This window comes from Xenopus tropicalis, chromosome 9 (genome assembly GCF_000004195.4).
Source record: "Xenopus tropicalis strain Nigerian chromosome 9, UCB_Xtro_10.0, whole genome shotgun sequence".
Classification (NCBI taxonomy): domain Eukaryota; kingdom Metazoa; phylum Chordata; class Amphibia; order Anura; family Pipidae; genus Xenopus; species Xenopus tropicalis.
Window position 1 is genome coordinate 16,271,967 of NC_030685.2, and position 19,440 is coordinate 16,291,406.

At 48.3% G+C, this 19,440-nt stretch overlaps 1 protein-coding gene across 4 annotated transcripts; it reads left to right on the forward strand.

Moving 5' to 3' along the window:
* Positions 1 to 4,219: 4,219 nt before the first annotated feature.
* gng13 (guanine nucleotide binding protein (G protein), gamma 13) lies at positions 4,220 to 19,220 on the forward strand. Of its 4 annotated transcripts, XM_031892613.1 has the most exons (5): positions 4,220 to 4,588; positions 10,188 to 10,311; positions 13,503 to 13,601; positions 14,215 to 14,351; positions 18,042 to 19,220. In XM_031892613.1, the coding sequence occupies exons 4-5, from the start codon at positions 14,254 to 14,256 to the stop codon at positions 18,145 to 18,147; spliced, it is 204 nt and encodes a 67-aa protein (XP_031748473.1). In that variant the 5' UTR covers positions 4,220 to 4,588; positions 10,188 to 10,311; positions 13,503 to 13,601; positions 14,215 to 14,253; the 3' UTR covers positions 18,148 to 19,220.
* Positions 19,221 to 19,440: the final 220 nt, after the last annotated feature.

Genomic DNA, 19,440 nt, shown 5'->3' on the forward strand with positions numbered 1-19,440 from the left:
AAAATCCCATTGGGTGGGGACCAAGTTGGTGAATTGATGAGGCCTTCGCTTGCAGGTTCCCCTATGCCCTTATGATCTGACTGGATCATCCCAGTTTGGCCCAGAAGGTTGGAGCCAAATTGGCTAAAGATCATCTTTTCTCCTATGTCAGCTTCAGCCTTGTAGCATAACGTTGTTCTAAAATCCAACCTACCTTCCCCCATAGCCCTCCTGGGATGCCATATTCCTCCCATGGACGCTGTGACTGAGCTGGCATATCCATCACTTTCCCTTGTACAATCTTTCAAATAATGTCAAAGGGGCAGTTGCCCTTAAAAAGAGCTTTTTCCATGGTACAGTATGTTATTGAAATGAACTTGCCCTTTAAATGAAGGCCATTAGAGGGGATAGAGAGGACTATTTTGGGACGGTGGCACAAGGGATGTTCAGTGCGAGTGATACGGGTTACAATCACAGTGAAATATTTATCAGGCTCTTGCTGAATTATACAGGAGAATAATACAAATATAACGCTGGCACGTATAGCGGAATATTTTCCAGTTTCTCCCGGCGATCAGGTTACACAGGGAACCAATCAGCAATATGGCTGAACCCAGAGCCCACCCTTATAAATAGGGGCCTGGAATGTGATGGGATCATAAGGTGGGGTGCTGTCACCCACGACTCCCCTTGTTTATTTGCATCAACTTCTGCTCGGCAGGAACATCGCCAGGTAAGGAATGGGCTTTTTAGTATTTATATAGGAATCTGCACTCCATTGCTGTAGCCCAGGGCATCCACTAGAGGGCAGCACATTGTACAGACTCAGGTTTATGGCTCCCTGGGAAGTCAGGAGATGCTACTTGGAGCTGGTGGGAAATTGCTTCCCTTATTTCCTCTTGGGGGAAGAGCCCCGATAAGCTTATAATAAGGATACAGGGATACTGGGGGTTGAGCTTGGAAGGGCAAATAGGCACCATCTCCAAATATTACTCCAGCTGACCTGTGAGCGAGGATTCCAGGTGTATCTAGTAGGGCAAATAGACACTCTCCCCAAATCTCACCCTAACTGACCTTCAAGCTGGGCTTTCAGGTGTATCTAGTAGAGCAAATAGACACTCTCCCCAAATCTCACCCTTACTGCCTTCAAGCTGGGCTTTCAGGTGTATCTAGTAGGGCAAATAGACACTCTCCCCAAATCTCACCCTTACTGCCTTCAAGCTGGGCTTTCAGGTGTATCTAGTAGGGCAAATAGACACTCTCCCCAAATCTCACCCTAACTGCCCTACAAGCTGGGCTTTCAGGTGTATCTAGTAGAGCAAATAGACATTCTCCCCAAATCTCACCCTTACTGCCTTCAAGCTGGGCTTTCAGGTGTATCTAGTAGTCCAAATAGACATTCTCCCCAAATCTCACCCTAACTGCCTTCAAGCTGGGCTTTCAGGTGTATCTAGTAGAGCAAATAGACACTCTCCCCAAATCTCACCCTAACTGCCCTACAAGCTGGGCTTTCAGGTGTATCTAGGAAAGTAACTAGGCAATGTCCCCAAAGCTCACACCCATCTTATGATCAGGCTGCCCCCCAGCCCCAGCCCCCCAGCCGCTGCTTTAAGCCCTTTCAGGTGCCCCACACTTTGGGCGGCGCTGCCATAGAGTCTAATAAAGCCCGTTTGTGTCGGAGCCTCTCCCTGTGAGACACGAGAGTGACACCATATTGTCAGCAAAGCCCCTGAGAATGTGAAACAGATATCAGATACCCGGCCATTTGGCAGTGAAAGGATTACCTCCCAGATAAGGATAAAATACACTTTTTTTCCAATTTATAAATGGGGGGCACTTGTCAGGGGATTAACTTGGCCTTTCTATCTGGGTTGTTGCCAAAGTGACAGATGCACCAAATTCATAATATCTGGGGCATCTCTCCAGTAATCTGCTTATATTCTCTATATGACTGCTTTATCCAGATATCTCATATATGTAATGCACCGGGGGCAGTAACACCCTGCGGGTCAGGGAACGGGGGGCATCACGGGCTGAGACCCCTCTGGCACATTCCCAGGCTCCAACTCCCATACGGATTCTCCAGCCAAAAACTCCATCCCGGGCACAATTTGTTCTACAGCTTCTCCCTACCTGCACCCCTCTGTATGGAACCCCCCTCCCCCATCTATGGGCTCATCTGAGAATAGGACAAGATAAATTATAGAATTAAATAGACACACAGACAGACAGACAGATAGATCGATAGATAGATATAGATAGATAGATAGACAGACAGACAGATAGATAGACAGACAGACAGACAGACAGACAGATATAGATAGACAGACAGACAGACAGACAGATAGACAGACAGACAGATAGACAGACAGATAGATAGACAGACAGACAGACAGACAGATAGATAGACGTTGTGCTTTCTACACTAGCAGAGCAGAATTACAGATTTAAAAAACAGAATTTTGTCTCAGGATAGTCTTATTGCCCCCCCCCCCCCCGGTAACTGAGGGTGCTGTTGCTAAGAAGAGATTCTCAACTCGCCTCATGGCAACAGCGCCCTGAATAGATAAATAGATAGACAGATAGATGATAGATAGATAGATGATAGATAGATGATAGATAGATAGATGATAGATAAATAAATAGATAGATGATAGATAGATAGATGATAGATAGATGATAGATAGATAGATGATAGATAAATAAATAGATAGATGATAGATAGATAGATGATAGATAGATAGATGATAGATAGATGATAGATAGATAGATGATAGATAAATAAATAGATAGATGATATATAGATAGAGATGATAGATAGATAGATAGATAGATAGACTGATATATCAATAGATGATAGACAGACAGACTGATAGACATAGATAGATGATAGCTAGATAGGAAGATAGATAGAGATATAGATAGATAAGATAGAAAGAAAGAGAGAGAGAGATAGCAATAGATAGATAGATGATAGAAAGATAGATAGATAGATAGATAGATAGACAGACAGACAGATAGATAGTAGATTGATAGATAGATGGATAGATAGACATAGATCTTATAGATAGCTAGATATACAGACAGATAGATAGATAGATAGATCTGATGCAGTTATTAGAACATTACATAGTAAATGGGGGCCATATTGTGATTGGTGCCTCTCTTGGTGACTAAACTGTGTCCCCTGTTGAAGGTTCAGACTGGGATACAAAATAGTCCCTGGCATTCCCAGTACCCAGAGGCCCAAACAGCCCCCCAGCCCAATAAATAGTGACTGTCTATGGAACCTTACAGCAGCCCCTCTGGCATTTGCCAGAATCCACAGATTGCCAGTCCGGGCCTGCCCTGCTCTCGTGACCCGTTTAGTCAGTCAGAATCCCTGGGGGGGGGGAACATAAATGTGACAGGTTTCACGTCGGACTGCAGGTGCCCCTGCCGGCCGCATCCCCTAAGTCTCCCCCCCCACCAGGGGCCCCCCTAACCCCCCACGCAGCACCCCCACCCGACGTCCTCCCCCGAGAGTGCGTAATTTAATGCGTCGGGAGGAGCGGTCGGGCAGAGGGAGTGCAGCAAGGGTTGGGTCTGGGCCGCCGGGGCCCACTAGAGCCGGGGCCCACAGGGATTTTTCCCGGTGTCCCAGCGGCCCAGTCCGACCCTGACAGGTTTATATTACTTGTCTCACTTTCCTTTTCCCATAGGCCTCCCATTGTATTACAAGGCTGGGGGGCGGGGCTTGGCCAGGTAATAACACAGCCTGATTCCTGGTCCATGATACAGTATATGAATATAGATTTTGTGCAAATGATCAGTCAGTGGGTGGGTTTGGGCCCAGGGCTCCCAATAGCCACAACCGACTTGCGCCAAGTGAATGACATAAAGTGCCGCCATACTGACGCAAATACGCTTAGGGGGGAGGGGGGGCGTGTAAACCCCACCTTAGGTGCAATTTACCAAAACAGACGCTAATTTGTAGCTGGTAACCACAATTACGCAGGGGGTGGGGGTACAAATTGCCTATTTGCGTCCAATGACTGCTCTGCGTTCATAAGGGAGACCTAAGGCTGCCGAGTATTTGGGCGTCAGGATCCTAAAGCCACACAGGCAGCTGCCTCGCTGCTAGAGTTTCCCCCGGGGAGGCAATTAGCAGAGCATCTCTCAGACAGGTAGCTATGGTAGCCAAACATCGCATGTCATTAGCCACAGCGCCATCTGAGGCCGTCCCTGCCGCCTGCTGTGTGTGTGCTTTTTCCTATAGGAAAGCAGCCGCCACTTAGTGCTGAGAGCATTTAAGTGCTCAGAGAGATCCGGGCTGTGTCCGTAGAACGTTCCGTAAGGCCGGCATTATATCAGCCTGGGCCGAGGGGGGGCTACAATATAAAAATTACCAGGGAATCCAAAAGAACATCCTCCTGATCCGCTGTCTCCCCCCCTGTAATGCAGCTGGATTGGCCGGGCATTAACAGATTACATTCTGGCTTCCTGGCAGATTTAACTGGATTCATCCTGCAAAGAGGCCACTCGGACTTCTTACTCGGCTGCCGGGCACATCTGCCCCCCGACCCTCCTCGTAGGAAGCGACACCCCAATTCTGCCCCAGACGCATGAGGTGAGTGATTGGTTTGTCTCTTAACTTAGGCGTGACGGGGAGCCCTCCCTGCAGGCAAGGGTTAATATATTGATGGGGCCATTCTTAGCGGCGCGGCCCGGGGCAAAACAGACTTTGCAGGCCTATTTATATAAAGTAGCGCAGATTAGTTATTGTTCAGCTACAACCAACTGATACTCTGTCCTACTGCTACTATAGGCACCATCTCTCCCTACTATACCTGCTATCCCACAGCCCCAGTCCCTTCCCAGAGGCTATTATCCCCCCACTGCTACTATAGGCACCATCTCTCCCTACTATACCTGCTATCCCACAGCCCCAGTCCCTTCCCAGAGGCTATTATCCCCCCACTGCTACTATAGGCACCATCTCTCCCTACTATACCTGCTATCCCACAGCCCCAGTCCCTTCCCAGAGGCTATTATCCCCCCACTGCTACTATAGGCACCATCTCTCCCTACTATACCTGTTATCCCACAGCCACAGTCCCTTCCCAGAGGCTATTATCCCCCCACTGCTACTATAGGCACAATCTCTCCCTACTATACCTGCTATCCCACAGCCCCAGTCCCTTCCCAGAGGCTATTATCCCCCCACTGCTACTATAGGCACCATCTCTCCCTACTATACCTGCTATCCCACAGCCCCAGTCCCTTCCCAGAGGCTATTATCCCCCCACTGCTACTATAGGCACCATCTCTCCCTACTATACCTGCTATCCCACAGCCACAGTCCCTTCCCAGAGGCTATTATCCCACCATCTCTCCCTACTATACCTGCTATCCCACAGCCCCAGTCCCTTCCCAGAGGCTATTATCCCCCACTGCTACTATAGGCACCATCTCTCCCTACTATACCTGCAATCCCACAGCCACAGTCCCTTCCCAGAGGCTATTATCCCCCCACTGCTACTATAGGCACCATCTCTCCCTACTATACCTGCTATCACACAGCCCCAGTCCCTTCCCAGAGGCTATTATCCCCCCACTGCTACTATAGGTACCATCTCTCCCTACTATACCTGCTATCCCACAGCCCCAGTCCCTTCCCAGAGGCTACTATCCCACTGCTACTATAGGCACCATCTCTCCCTACTATACCTGCTATCCCACAGCCCCAGTCCCTTCCCAGAGGCTACTATCCCACTGCTACTATAGGCACCATCTCTCCCTACTATACCTGCTATCCCACAGCCCCAGTCCTTTCCCAGAGGCTACTATCCCACTGCTACTATTGGCACCATCTCTCCCTACTATACCTGCTATCCCACAGCCCCAGTCCCTTCCCAGAGGCTATTATCCCCCCACTGCTACTATAGGCACCATCTCTCCCTACTATACCTGCTATCCCACAGCCCCAGTCCCTTCCCAGAGGCTATTATCCCCCCACTGCTACTATAGGCACCATCTCTCCCTACTATACCTGCTATCCCAAAGCCACAGTCCCTTCCCAGAGACTATTATCCCACTGCTACTATAGGCACCATCTCTCCCTACTATACCTGCTATCCCACAGCCACAGTCCCTTCCCAGAGGCTATTATCCCCCCACTGCTACTATAGGCACCATCTCTCCCTACTATACCTGCTATCCCACAGCCCCAGTCCCTTCCCAGAGGCTATTATCCCCCCACTGCTACTATAGGCACCATCTCTCCCTACTATACCTGTTATCCCACAGCCACAGTCCCTTCCCAGAGGCTATTATCCCCCCACTGCTACTATAGGCACCATCTCTCCCTACTATACCTGCTATCCCACAGCCCCAGTCCCTTCCCAGAGGCTATTATCCCCCCACTGCTACTATAGGCACCATCTCTCCCTACTATACCTGCTATCCCACAGCCCCAGTCCCTTCCCAGAGGCTATTATCCCCCCACTGCTACTATAGGCACCATCTCTCCCTACTATACCTGCTATCCCACAGCCCCAGTCCCTTCCCAGAGGCTATTATCCCCCCACTGCTACTATAGGCACCATCTCTCCCTACTATACCTGCTATCCCACAGCCCCAGTCCCTTCCCAGAGGCTATTATCCCCCCACTGCTACTATAGGCACCATCTCTCCCTACTATACCTGCTATCCCACAGCCCCAGTCCCTTCCCAGAGGCTATTATCCCCCCACTGCTACTATAGGCACCATCTCTCCCTACTATACCTGCTATCCCACAGCCCCAGTCCCTTCCCAGAGGCTATTATCCCCCCACTGCTACTATAGGCACCATCTCTCCCTACTATACCTGCTATCCCACAGCCACAGTCCCTTCCCAGAGGCTATTATCCCACCATCTCTCCCTACTATACCTGCTATCCCACAGCCCCAGTCCCTTCCCAGAGGCTATTATCCCCCACTGCTACTATAGGCACCATCTCTCCCTACTATACCTGCAATCCCACAGCCCCAGTCCCTTCCCAGAGGCTATTATCCCCCCACTGCTACTATAGGCACCATCTCTCCCTACTATACCTGCTATCCCACAGCCCCAGTCCCTTCCCAGAGGCTATTATCCCCCCACTGCTACTATAGGTACCATCTCTCCCTACTATACCTGCTATCCCACAGCCCCAGTCCCTTCCCAGAGGCTACTATCCCACTGCTACTATAGGCACCATCTCTCCCTACTATACCTGCTATCCCACAGCCCCAGTCCCTTCCCAGAGGCTACTATCCCACTGCTACTATAGGCACCATCTCTCCCTACTATACCTGCTATCCCACAGCCCCAGTCCTTTCCCAGAGGCTACTATCCCACTGCTACTATTGGCACCATCTCTCCCTACTATACCTGCTATCCCACAGCCCCAGTCCCTTCCCAGAGGCTATTATCCCCCCACTGCTACTATAGGCACCATCTCTCCCTACTATACCTGCTATCCCACAGCCCCAGTCCCTTCCCAGAGGCTATTATCCCCCCACTGCTACTATAGGCACCATCTCTCCCTACTATACCTGCTATCCCAAAGCCACAGTCCCTTCCCAGAGACTATTATCCCACTGCTACTATAGGCACCATCTCTCCCTACTATACCTGCTATCCCACAGCCCCAGTCCCTTCCCAGAGGCTATTATCCCCCCACTGCTACTATAGGCACCATCTCTCCCTACTATACCTGCTATCCCACAGCCACAGTCCCTTCCCAGAGGCTATTATCCCCCCACTGCTACTATAGGCACCATCTCTCCCTACTATACCTGCTATCCCACAGCCCCAGTCCCTTCCCAGAGGCTATTATCCCCCCACTGCTACTATAGGCACCATCTCTCCCTACTATACCTGCCATCCCACAGCCCCAGTCCCTTCCCAGAGGCTATTATCCCACCATCTCTCCCTACTATACCTGCTATCCCACAGCCCCAGTCCCTTCCCAGAGGCTATTATCCCCCACTGCTACTATAGGCACCATCTCTCCCTACTATACCTGCAATCCCACAGCCACAGTCCCTTCCCAGAGGCTATTATCCCCCACTGCTACTATAGGCACCATCTCTCCCTACTATACCTGCAATCCCACAGCCACAGTCCCTTCCCAGAGGCTATTATCCCCCCACTGCTACTATAGGCACCATCTCTCCCTACTATACCTGCTATCCCACAGCCCCAGTCCCTTCCCAGAGGCTATTATCCCCCCACTGCTACTATAGGTACCATCTCTCCCTACTATACCTGCTATCCCACAGCCCCAATCCCTTCCCAGAGGCTACTATCCCACTGCTACTATAGGCACCATCTCTCCCTACTATACCTGCTATCCCACAGCCCCAGTCCTTTCCCAGAGGCTACTATCCCACTGCTACTATTGGCACCATCTCTCCCTACTATACCTGCTATCCCACAGCCCCAGTCCCTTCCCAGAGGCTATTATCCCCCCACTGCTACTATAGGCACCATCTCTCCCTACTATACCTGCTATCCCCAGGCCCAGTCCCTTCCCAGAGGCTATTATCCCCCCACTGCTACTATAGGCACCATCTCTCCCTACTATACCTGCTATCCCACAGCCCCAGTACCTTCCCAGAGGCTATTATCCCCCCACTGCTACTATAGGCACCATCTCTCCCTACTATACCTGCTATCCCACAGCCCCAGTCCCTTCCCAGAGGCTATTATCCCCCCACTGCTACTATAGGCACCATCTCTCCCTACTATACCTGCTATCCCACAGCCCCAGTCCCTTCCCAGAGGCTATTATCCCCCCACTGCTACTATAGGCACCATCTCTCCCTACTATACCTGCTATCCCACAGCCCCAGTCCCTTCCCAGAGGCTATTATCCCACTGCTACTATAGGCACCATCTCTCCCTACTATACCTGCTATCCCACAGCCCCAGTCCCTTCCCAGAGGCTATTATCCCACTGCTACTATAGGCACCATCTCTCCCTACTATACCTGCTATCCCACAGCCCCAGTCCCTTCCCAGAGGCTATTATCCCACTGCTACTATAGGCACCATCTCTCCCTACTATACCTGCTATCCCACAGCCCCAGTCCCTTCCCAGAGGCTATTATCCCCCCACTGCTACTATAGGCACCATCTCTCCCTACTATACCTGCTATCCCACAGCCTCAGTCCCTTCCCAGAGGCTATTATCCCCCCACTGCTACTATAGGCACCATCTCTCCCTACAATACCTGCCAACCCACTGCTGTGCTACCTGTACTCTCAAATGGCACATTTTTTACCTTTTACCCAATGTACCTACCCACAGTTTGCTCTAGGTGACACACTATGTGGAATATACAGAACATTACAAAGGATAAGTAAACTTTTTCACCCGACAAATCTCTGCTAAAATTTTGCAATGAGTCTTTGTTTGTCAAAATTTCACCATTTCCACAAATTCAAAGGGGGCAGTTCTGCTCATCACCAACTATAACCCCTCTTGTACTGCACCAATCACTCACTCGGGAGATGCACGTTGCCTGTTTATCTGTAGCCCGGCTATCAGTGATGTGGCACATATATGAAATGTAAACAATGAACTGAAGCATGGGGGAAAAAACATTAATTTACTTACGAATAATGAGATTGCTGACCTTTGGCCGGCAGCCTTCCCGCTATCATGAAACTACAGCTCCCAGCATCCCTTGTTAGCCTTAGCAAAGAGCTTAGTTATACAGTTTGGCATGTTATAACCATACGCATTAGAAAAAGTTGGGTGGTGGTCTTGTCACTAATATATAAAGGTTGTTATTGGGGTTGTGGTTCAGTGAGAAAACAAAATATCCCCATATGATGTTACTAGACCTGCTTGCCAGAAGAGCTTGCAATTAGTGTTGTGCCACCATATGAAAAGTGATTTCCTTTAGTGGCTGCCGGTTCACGTGTCTGAATGAATTAATATTATAGAGCTTTGGACTTAATCTGTAGATCCACTGACCCCAAGTCCCCCGATTGTCCCACCCGTACCCGCAAACTAAAGGGGGGTTTCAAATGAAAAGTTGCTAAGAACAGGCCAGTCGATTTGTTTTTATACACTTGGGGGGACTGCATGGGGGTAAGATAGTGACCAGGAGCAAATTTACCCAAGGATTTGTCCCAGTGTCTAGTTCTCCTTCTAATAAACTTTCCTTTATATTATTTTTATTTTCTTTCCAGAATTTTCTCTCACTTACTGCTGCTTCTCGCACCACAGCGCTTCCTCCTGCCCGGTGCAACGGAAAGTTCTTCCCCCTTCTTTTCTGAGACAGATTATGCAATCTATTTATTGAGCCTTAACAAGGTATTTATCGGACTCTTTCAGACTTGTCAGTTCTCACTGTGTGGGTTACAGATAGATAAACATTTATAGATAGATAGATGATAGATAGATACACTTTTATAGATAGATAGATAGATAGATAGATAGATAGATAGATAGATAGATGGATGGATAGATAGATGATAGATAGATACACTTTATAGATAGATAGATAGATAGATGATAGATAGATACACTTTTATAGACAGATAGATAGATAGATAGACAGATAGATAGAAATAGATATATAGACAGAGACATACACTCTTATAGCTAGATAGAAAAAGATATATATATGATAGATAGATACACGTTTATAGATAGAAAGAAATAGATATATAGATGATAGATAAACATTTATAGATATAGAGAAAAAGATTGATAGATAGACAGATAGATAGATGATAGTTAGAAATAGATATATAGATAGACAGCTAGATACATGTTTATAGATAGATAGATAGATAGATAGATAGATAGATAGAAATAATTATATAGATGATAGATAGAAATAGATATATAGATAGACAGCTAGATACATGTTTATAGATAGATAGATAGATAGATAGATAGATAGATAGATAGAAAGAAATAATTATATAGATGATAGATAGAAATAGATATATAGATAGACAGATAGATAGAAATATATAGATGATAGATACACGTTTAAAGATATATAGAAAAAGATATATAGATGATAGATAGATAATAGATAGAAATAGATATATAGATAGAAATAGAAAGACAGATAGATACACGTTTATAGATAGATAGATAGATAGATAGATAGATAGATAGATAGATAGATATAGAGACAGATAGAAAGAAATAGATATATAGATGATAGATACATACACGTTTATAGATAGAAAGAAATAGATAGATAGATAGATAGATAGATATATAGATGATAGATAGAAATAGATAGATAGAAAGATATATAGAAATAGATATATAGATGATAGATATATAGATAGATACAATACTTCCCTTTAGCTCAGTACTTTCCCTTTACTACGGATTTTGCAATTATCGCTGCATACAGCTCCGCTGAGTCTCAGGGGAGAGGCCCCAGGCAGTGTTGCCATCATTATCTTCTGTTTTGGGTTCATTAGTGACACAGAGAGCAGACACCGGTACTTGCAGCTTTTGGCTAAAGCTTTTTTGGTGGGGGGGATATGCAGGACTCTGGGTACCGATTCCTTTTAAAGGGACACTGTCCCTTTCATATTTTCTAATAGATTCTCTAGGCTGCCACTAGGTGGCGCGTCCAGTTAGTAACAAAAAACAGAGATCCACAGATAATGGCATTGCTGCAAAGGCTCCAAACATCAGGGCAGCAAGCCCTCTCTGCTTTGTAGAGAGACTGCTCTGGATAAGCTACAATAGATTGGAACAGATTGCCTCTGGGGAGTGAGGGGAGTGGGCCAATGACCTGAGTGAGGGTGTTGATGACATAGGAGGGGCGGAGTTATGGAGTTGACTGCCAAAGTGATGGTGCGGAAGGGCAGATTCTTTGGGAATCAGGCCAAAAAAAGGTAGGAAATGGGGAGGATCAGGGGTGGAACAAGAGGTCATTACAAATTTACTGGCAAATACATTACCGGTGATACTGGCCCAGACGCTATTTTACCAGCTGGGTGGCAGCCCTATCCAGGGCAGGAGAATGCAAGTAAAGCTGGTCATACATGAATGGATAAATGCCGCTGATTGGCCCCTAGTGTACTGGCCCGAGTATATTGCCTGCCCGGCAGCCTCCCAACCAAAATTTGTCCAAAAGGTTAAGGACCATTCATCTTAGGAAGGGCAATTAGCTGCTACAAACCCCCCTGAATATACCCCACCGCCCCATTCATTCCTAAGACAATCACTGTGACCAGCAGCTCCAATTGCCTGATCCACAAGGGCATCCATAGAAATAAATGGTGGGGGGGGGGGGTTGGACTTTGTAATGAGACTTTCCTGCATAGAGTAAAGGTCCCCATACACATGAAGATTCGCTTGCTTGGTGAGGTCGCCAAGCGAGCGGATCTTCACCCAATATCCCCACCTACGGGTGGGCGATATCGGGGAACATGTAGGTTAATCGTTCGTTTGGCCCTGGGCCCAAACGATCAAATTACAATGGCGGCAATGGGGCAGTCGGTTCGGGGACCGCATCAACGAGTCGATGTAGTCCCCTATCCGACTGAATTTTTTAACCTGCCCGATCGATATCTGGCCAATTTCAGGGCAGATATTGGTCAGGTATGGCCGTCGTTTCTGCCCCTACATGGGCCGATAAGCTGCCGAATCCGTCCAAGGGACCCATATCGGCAGCTACAATCGGCCCATGTATGGCCACCTTAACACTGTTCCTACTCAACCAAGCTCTCAGGGTGACAAGCTACCAAGCTGTAATAGTCTTTAGGGTGAAGACACACAGAGCTACTAGTAGCAGCTATTGTAAAACAGACAATGCTGATCAATTACTGATAATTGTATCTACGTGTGTTTTAGCAGAGGCAATTCCCAGTATTGTCTATGGCAGGGGATTTTCTGGAGTTTAGCAGCCATGAAATAGTAGCTGCTACTAGTAGCCCAGTGTGTCTTCACCCTTAATTAAAGCTGTAAGTCTGGTAAATCATTGCGCTGGTAATAAATACCTTCCTATTTACATTTCCTACATGTTCAGCTAATGCGCCCCGGCAGCATCTGTTACACTATATCCCATCTCAATTAAGGGCACAGGCACGCTCGCAGGCAGCTCAGTGTATGGGGGGGGGAGGGGGCTGGCAGATGGGGGCCTGACAGTACAATTTGCATTTTAAAGTTATTTGTAATTGTAATGACGAGCGAAAGCCCCGAGCCTGGGGGGGTTTAGATTCTCTGCAGTGATTCCGACCCCTGAAACAATGGAGCGGCAGCCGGCTGATTAACAGACCTGGAGGAGAACTGGTTTGTGCTGCATTTATTTTTGGGTTTATTTCCCCTTTACTGGCACTGAATGTGTGAATCAACCCTTCCCGGCCTGTTCCTGCCCTACTTTAGCATCCCCCCAGGCGCTTAGACCACCGTAGCACCGCGGCTGCCCTACTTGCTCTGGCTCAGCAGTGGCTCCGGGCCCTCCCTATGTCACACACGTGCTCCGCCACTGGAACATTCAAATCACAATCAAATTCTCTCTGCAGATTTGAATGCCGAAGCTCCTGTCCATGCAAATAGAGAAATCGGCTGAGCATCAGAAAGGAGAGGCGACCCCAAGGCGTTAGGCTCGTGGCCCCCGGCAGGTAAGAACGAGCCACCAGTTCAGGGCTCATTGGGTTTCTACAATTCTGGGTAATGCTGAGATTGCCAGAAGCACAATAGGCTGGAAGTCCAGGTTTGTAACTGGGACCCGGTGCCTAGGAATAGAGAAAGTATCAGCCCAGGAGGTACAGGGGGTCCAGTATTTATATTATAGATATCCAGCCTGTAAGGGTGAAGACACACGGAGCTACTAGTAGCAGCTACTAAAATAGACAATGCTGATCATTTACTGATCATTGTCTCTATGTGTGTTTTAGCATTGGCAATTGTCAGTATTGTCTATGGCAGGGGATTTTCTGGCCATGACAAGAAGCTGCTACTAGTAGCTCCATGTGTCTTCCCCCTTATAGTTGAACTAGAACTTCACCAGATGCTGGCAGATGTAGTTCAGCAACAAATGTAGGTGCTGAATACTCCCATTTTATGTAAGCTTTCCCCTCTGTATTCCTCTTCTCTAACTTAGGGTCCTGTTCAGCAGATGCCCTGTGCTTGTAGAGTAGAACGCAGAATGGATAGATAATGTATTGGAACCTGGGCTTGTTGCTTTAAATTCAGGTTGTGTGCCCTGTGCTGAATTTCTTTCCTGTATTACACAGTATTCTCCAAGGGCTTGTACCACTTAACTCCGCTACAATGGATGAAATGGATGCTCCACAGATGAAGAAGGAGGTAGAGAGTCTGAAGTACCAGCTGGCTTACAAGAGAGAGATGTGTTCCAAATCTATACCAGAGTGAGTACCGACACTGTGCTGGTGTGATAGTCTGGGAAGGGACTATGGCTGTGAGATAGCAGGTATAGTAGGGAGAGATGGTGCCTATAGTAGCAGTGGGATAATAGTCTCTGGGAAGGGACTGGGGCTGTGGGATAGCAGGTATAGTAGGGAGAGATGGTGCCTATAGTAGCAGTGGGGGGATAATAGCCTCTGGGAAGGGACTGGGGCTGTGTGATAGCAGGTATAGTAGGGAGAGATGGTGCCTATAGTAGCAGTGGGATAATAGCCTCTGGGAAGGGACTGGGGCTGTGGGATAGCAGGTATAGTAGGGAGAGATGGTGCCTATAGTAGCAGTGGGATAATAGCCTCTGGGAAGGGACTGGGGCTGTGGGATAGCAGGTATAGTAGGGAGAGATGGTGCCTATAGTAGCAGTGGGATAATAGCCTCTGGGAAGGGACTGGGGCTGTGGGATAGCAGGTATAGTAGGGAGAGATGGTGCCTATAGTAGCAGTGGGGGGATAATAGCCTCTGGGAAGGGACTGGGGCTGTGGGATAGCAGGTATAGTAGGGAGAGATGGTGCCTATAGTAGCAGTGGGGGGATAATAGCCTCTGGGAAGGGACTGGGGCTGTGGGATAGCAGGTATAGTAGGGAGAGATGGTGCCTATAGTAGCAGTGGGATAATAGCCTCTGGGAAGGGACTGGGGCTGTGGGATAGCAGGTATAGTAGGGATAGATGGTGCCTATAGTAGCAGTGGCGGGATAATAGCCTCTGGGAAGGGACTGGGGCTGTGGGATAGCAGGTATAGTAGGGAGAGATGGTGCCTATAGTAGCAGTGGGGGGGGATAATAGCCTCTGGGAAGGGACTGGGGCTGTGGGATAGCAGGTATAGTAGGGAGAGATGGTGCCTATAGTAGCAGTGGGGGGATAATGGCCTCTGGGAAGGGACTGGGGCTGTGTGATAGCAGGTATATAGGGAGAGATGGTGCCTATAGTAGCAGTGGGGGGGATAATAGCCTCTGGGAAGGGACTGGGGCTGTGGGATAGCAGGTATAGTAGGGAGAGATGGTGCCTATAGTAGCAGTGGGGGGATAATAGCCTCTGGGAAGGGACTGTGGCTGTGGGATAGCAGGTATAGTAGGGAGAGATGGTGCCTATAGTAGCAGTGGGGGGATAATAGCCTCTGGGAAGGGACTGGGGCTGTGTGATAGCAGGTATATAGGGAGAGATGGTGCCTATAGTAGCAGTGGGGGGGGATAATAGCCTCTGGGAAGGGACTGGGGCTGTGGGATAGCAGGTATAGTAGGGAGAGATGGTGCCTATAGTAGCAGTGGGGGGATAATGGCCTCTGGGAAGGGACTGGGGCTGTGTGATAGCAGGTATATAGGGAGAGATGGTGCCTATAGTAGCAGTGGGGGGGGGGATAATAGCCTCTGGGAAGGGACTGGGGCTGTGGGATAGCAGGTATAGTAGGGAGAGATGGTGCCTATAGTAGCAGTGGGGGGATAATAGCCTCTGGGAAGGGACTGGGGCTGTGGGATAGCAGGTATAGTAGGGAGAGATGGTGCCTATAGTAGCAGTGGGGGGGATAATAGCCTCTGGGAAGGGACTGTGGCTGTGGGATAGCAGGTATAGTAGGGAGAGATGGTGCCTATAGTAGCAGTGGGGGGATAATAGCCTCTGGGAAGGGACTGGGGCTGTGGGATAGCAGGTATAGTAGGGAGAGATGGTGCCTATAGTAGCAGTGGGGGGATAATAGCCTCTGGGAAGGGACTGGGGCTGTGGGATAGCAGGTATAGTAGGGGGAGATGGTGCCTATAGTAGCAGTGGGGGGATAATAGCCTCTGGGAAGGGACTGGGGCTGTGGGATAGCAGGTATAGTAGGGAGAGATGGTGCCTATAGTAGCAGTGGGATAATAGCCTCTGGGAAGGGACTGGGGCTGTGGGATAGCAGGTATAGTAGGGATAGATGGTGCCTATAGTAGCAGTGGCGGGATAATAGCCTCTGGGAAGGGACTGGGGCTGTGGGATAGCAGGTATAGTAGGGAGAGATGGTGCCTATAGTAGCAGTGGGGGGGGATAATAGCCTCTGGGAAGGGACTGGGGCTGTGGGATAGCAGGTATAGTAGGGAGAGATGGTGCCTATAGTAGCAGTGGGGGGATAATGGCCTCTGGGAAGGGACTGGGGCTGTGTGATAGCAGGTATATAGGGAGAGATGGTGCCTATAGTAGCAGTGGGGGGGGATAATAGCCTCTGGGAAGGGACTGGGGCTGTGGGATAGCAGGTATAGTAGGGAGAGATGGTGCCTATAGTAGCAGTGGGGGGATAATAGCCTCTGGGAAGGGACTGTGGCTGTGGGATAGCAGGTATAGTAGGGAGAGATGGTGCCTATAGTAGCAGTGGGGGATAATAGCCTCTGGGAAGGGACTGGGGCTGTGTGATAGCAGGTATATAGGGAGAGATGGTGCCTATAGTAGCAGTGGGGGGGGATAATAGCCTCTGGGAAGGGACTGGGGCTGTGGGATAGCAGGTATAGTAGGGAGAGATGGTGCCTATAGTAGCAGTGGGGGGATAATGGCCTCTGGGAAGGGACTGGGGCTGTGTGATAGCAGGTATATAGGGAGAGATGGTGCCTATAGTAGCAGTGGGGGGGGGATAATAGCCTCTGGGAAGGGACTGGGGCTGTGGGATAGCAGGTATAGTAGGGAGAGATGGTGCCTATAGTAGCAGTGGGGGGATAATAGCCTCTGGGAAGGGACTGGGGCTGTGGGATAGCAGGTATAGTAGGGAGAGATGGTGCCTATAGTAGCAGTGGGGGGGATAATAGCCTCTGGGAAGGGACTGTGGCTGTGGGATAGCAGGTATAGTAGGGAGAGATGGTGCCTATAGTAGCAGTGGGGGGATAATAGCCTCTGGGAAGGGACTGGGGCTGTGGGATAGCAGGTATAGTAGGGAGAGATGGTGCCTATAGTAGCAGTGGGGGGATAATAGCCTCTGGGAAGGGACTGGGGCTGTGGGATAGCAGGTATAGTAGGGGGAGATGGTGCCTATAGTAGCACGGGGGTGATGTACAGAGTTATAGAGTGAGTCCCTGCTATAAAAAGTTTTAAAAACACCCCTTTCCCAATTATCTTTTCTAAGAATAAGGATATTACAGGAATCCCTAACCAAACAGATTTAATACCATTTTTGGCCCTATCCCAGCAGTCAATATTTGGACTCGGCTCATATGTCAGAGGACATTAATGCTCTCACTATTACCAGAACCATAGTGCTTTGTTCGCAGACGATGCAATTGTGTGAGCTGTGCCCAGATTTGCACATGCAAATGCCAGTCTGGATTTGATTCAGCATTTGGCCAACCTTTTGCATTCGTTAAGCTCTGTGTATTTAGTTAAAAGTCAGCGTTCAGCTGGGATTCAGTGCTTCCCCAGCGGCTTCTTAGGGGTCTTGTAGCGAAATGATACCTTGGTCCAATCATAGAAAAGTCTCATGGTCACATGTCTTGATAGGATATTGACCACTCTTGGCAGTTAGGGGACATCCCTGATGTCTTTAAAGGGTAAGTTAAATGCTTAGCCAGTGTATTCTGCTCCATGGCAACCTCTTCTGAGTGCAGGGTGATTATCCTTCACCCATTGTGACTATCATACACCCATTGTGACATCAATACGAGTTGAAATCCCCAGTCTTCTCCTCCCAACAGGCTGCTAAAGTGGATCGAGGACGGCGTACCCAATGACCCCTTCCTGAATCCGGAGCTGATGAAGAATAACCCTTGGGTGGAAAGGGGAAAATGCAGCATACTGTAAAGCGCTCGCTCCCGACCCCCCCAGCGGTACCATTACCCATGTACTCTGAATGTACTTAAATATATAACAATATTAGGATATAGATAGGAAGCTGCTCGGAGAGTTTACATTGCTATTTAACAAACTGTATCAAATAAAGCGGTTGGGGGGGCTGGTATAATTTGATCATCTGGGTTTTTTCTTTTCAAGACCACCATAAGCCAGGTCAGTGGATCAATGTGGCCCTAAATCTCTAATATTTAATCTCTAGTTTGAGAGTTACAGTAGAAGGTGACAAAATACATTTGAGGGGGGGGGGGCATACGGTTACAATTGTATGGCGGCAATAATCCAGATGGGGGGGGCTTTGTACTATGCAGAATATAATTCTCGGCCTGCTGTGGGTAAATGCAAAGCCCACTGGCTCTACCCTACCGGCCTATGCACTAGGTAATGCGTTAGAAGGATACTACTAGTATTAATTACCCTACTGATTAGCCCTAACGGAATGCTACCCTCACAGGGCACTATATAGGGCTTACTTGGCTTAATAAAGCCTATCTTGGGCAAGTTGTCCAGGCTCATTTTCTCTGAAATCGAATGGAAATGGGCAGCTGGAAGAAAATGCTCTCTACTACACCCCTAAATGCCCACCCTCCCTGAGACACAATGAAGTCACATAACTAATAAAGGCATCTTGATGCAGTAATAGCTGACAGGCTCACACTCATTTTCTAAGTGAGAGAGTAAGGCAGAAATACTGCTGGTAGAAATACTGCCCCCTTTTGACAAAATGGGTAACTCTACAAGGGAGCAATCCGGTAGGGTAATGAATGATTTTAGTGTCCCTTTAAGCTTTCTTCAGGTTGATGTCAATACTTTACCAGATTAACCCCCATCTCTTCTGTAGCCTTTTTACCCCTACAAGTCAGTTTACCCCCATAGACCCTTCCTAATGAGAAACTTGAGGTTTTTCTTCCTTCTCTTAAATGTGGCTCTTTCTAAGGTTGTGCTTGACAGAGCTAATTTTACTTTTCAAACATGTAAAGGAAAAACAAAATGCTTTCTAACAAATATATATATATTTAACCGTTCCCTCCTGTGTTGTGATGGTTTTTTTTTTGCAATATGGTAGATAATTAATGGAGGTATGGGGGCTTGGGATCTGGGGATTTTAGGAAAAGGATAAGGGGAAGGCACAGAAGGCCCCAAGAGAGGAGCAAGAGTAGAAGAACAGGCAATATGGCACACAGGAAAATAATAGAAAGAAGTGGATAGCACAGTGGGGTTGGAGATAGGATAGCTCATTGAGAT

What these genes read in the sequence shown, in the direction of transcription:
- gng13 (XM_031892613.1), top strand. Translation starts at nt 14,254, where the DNA reads ATGGATGAAATGGATGCTCCACAGATGAAGAAGGAGGTAGAGAGTCTG. An exon ending in TGTTCCAAATCTATACCAGA is followed by an intron (nt 14,352 to 18,041) that starts GTGAGTACCGAC and finishes TCCTCCCAACAG; the next exon opens with GCTGCTAAAGTGGATCGAGG.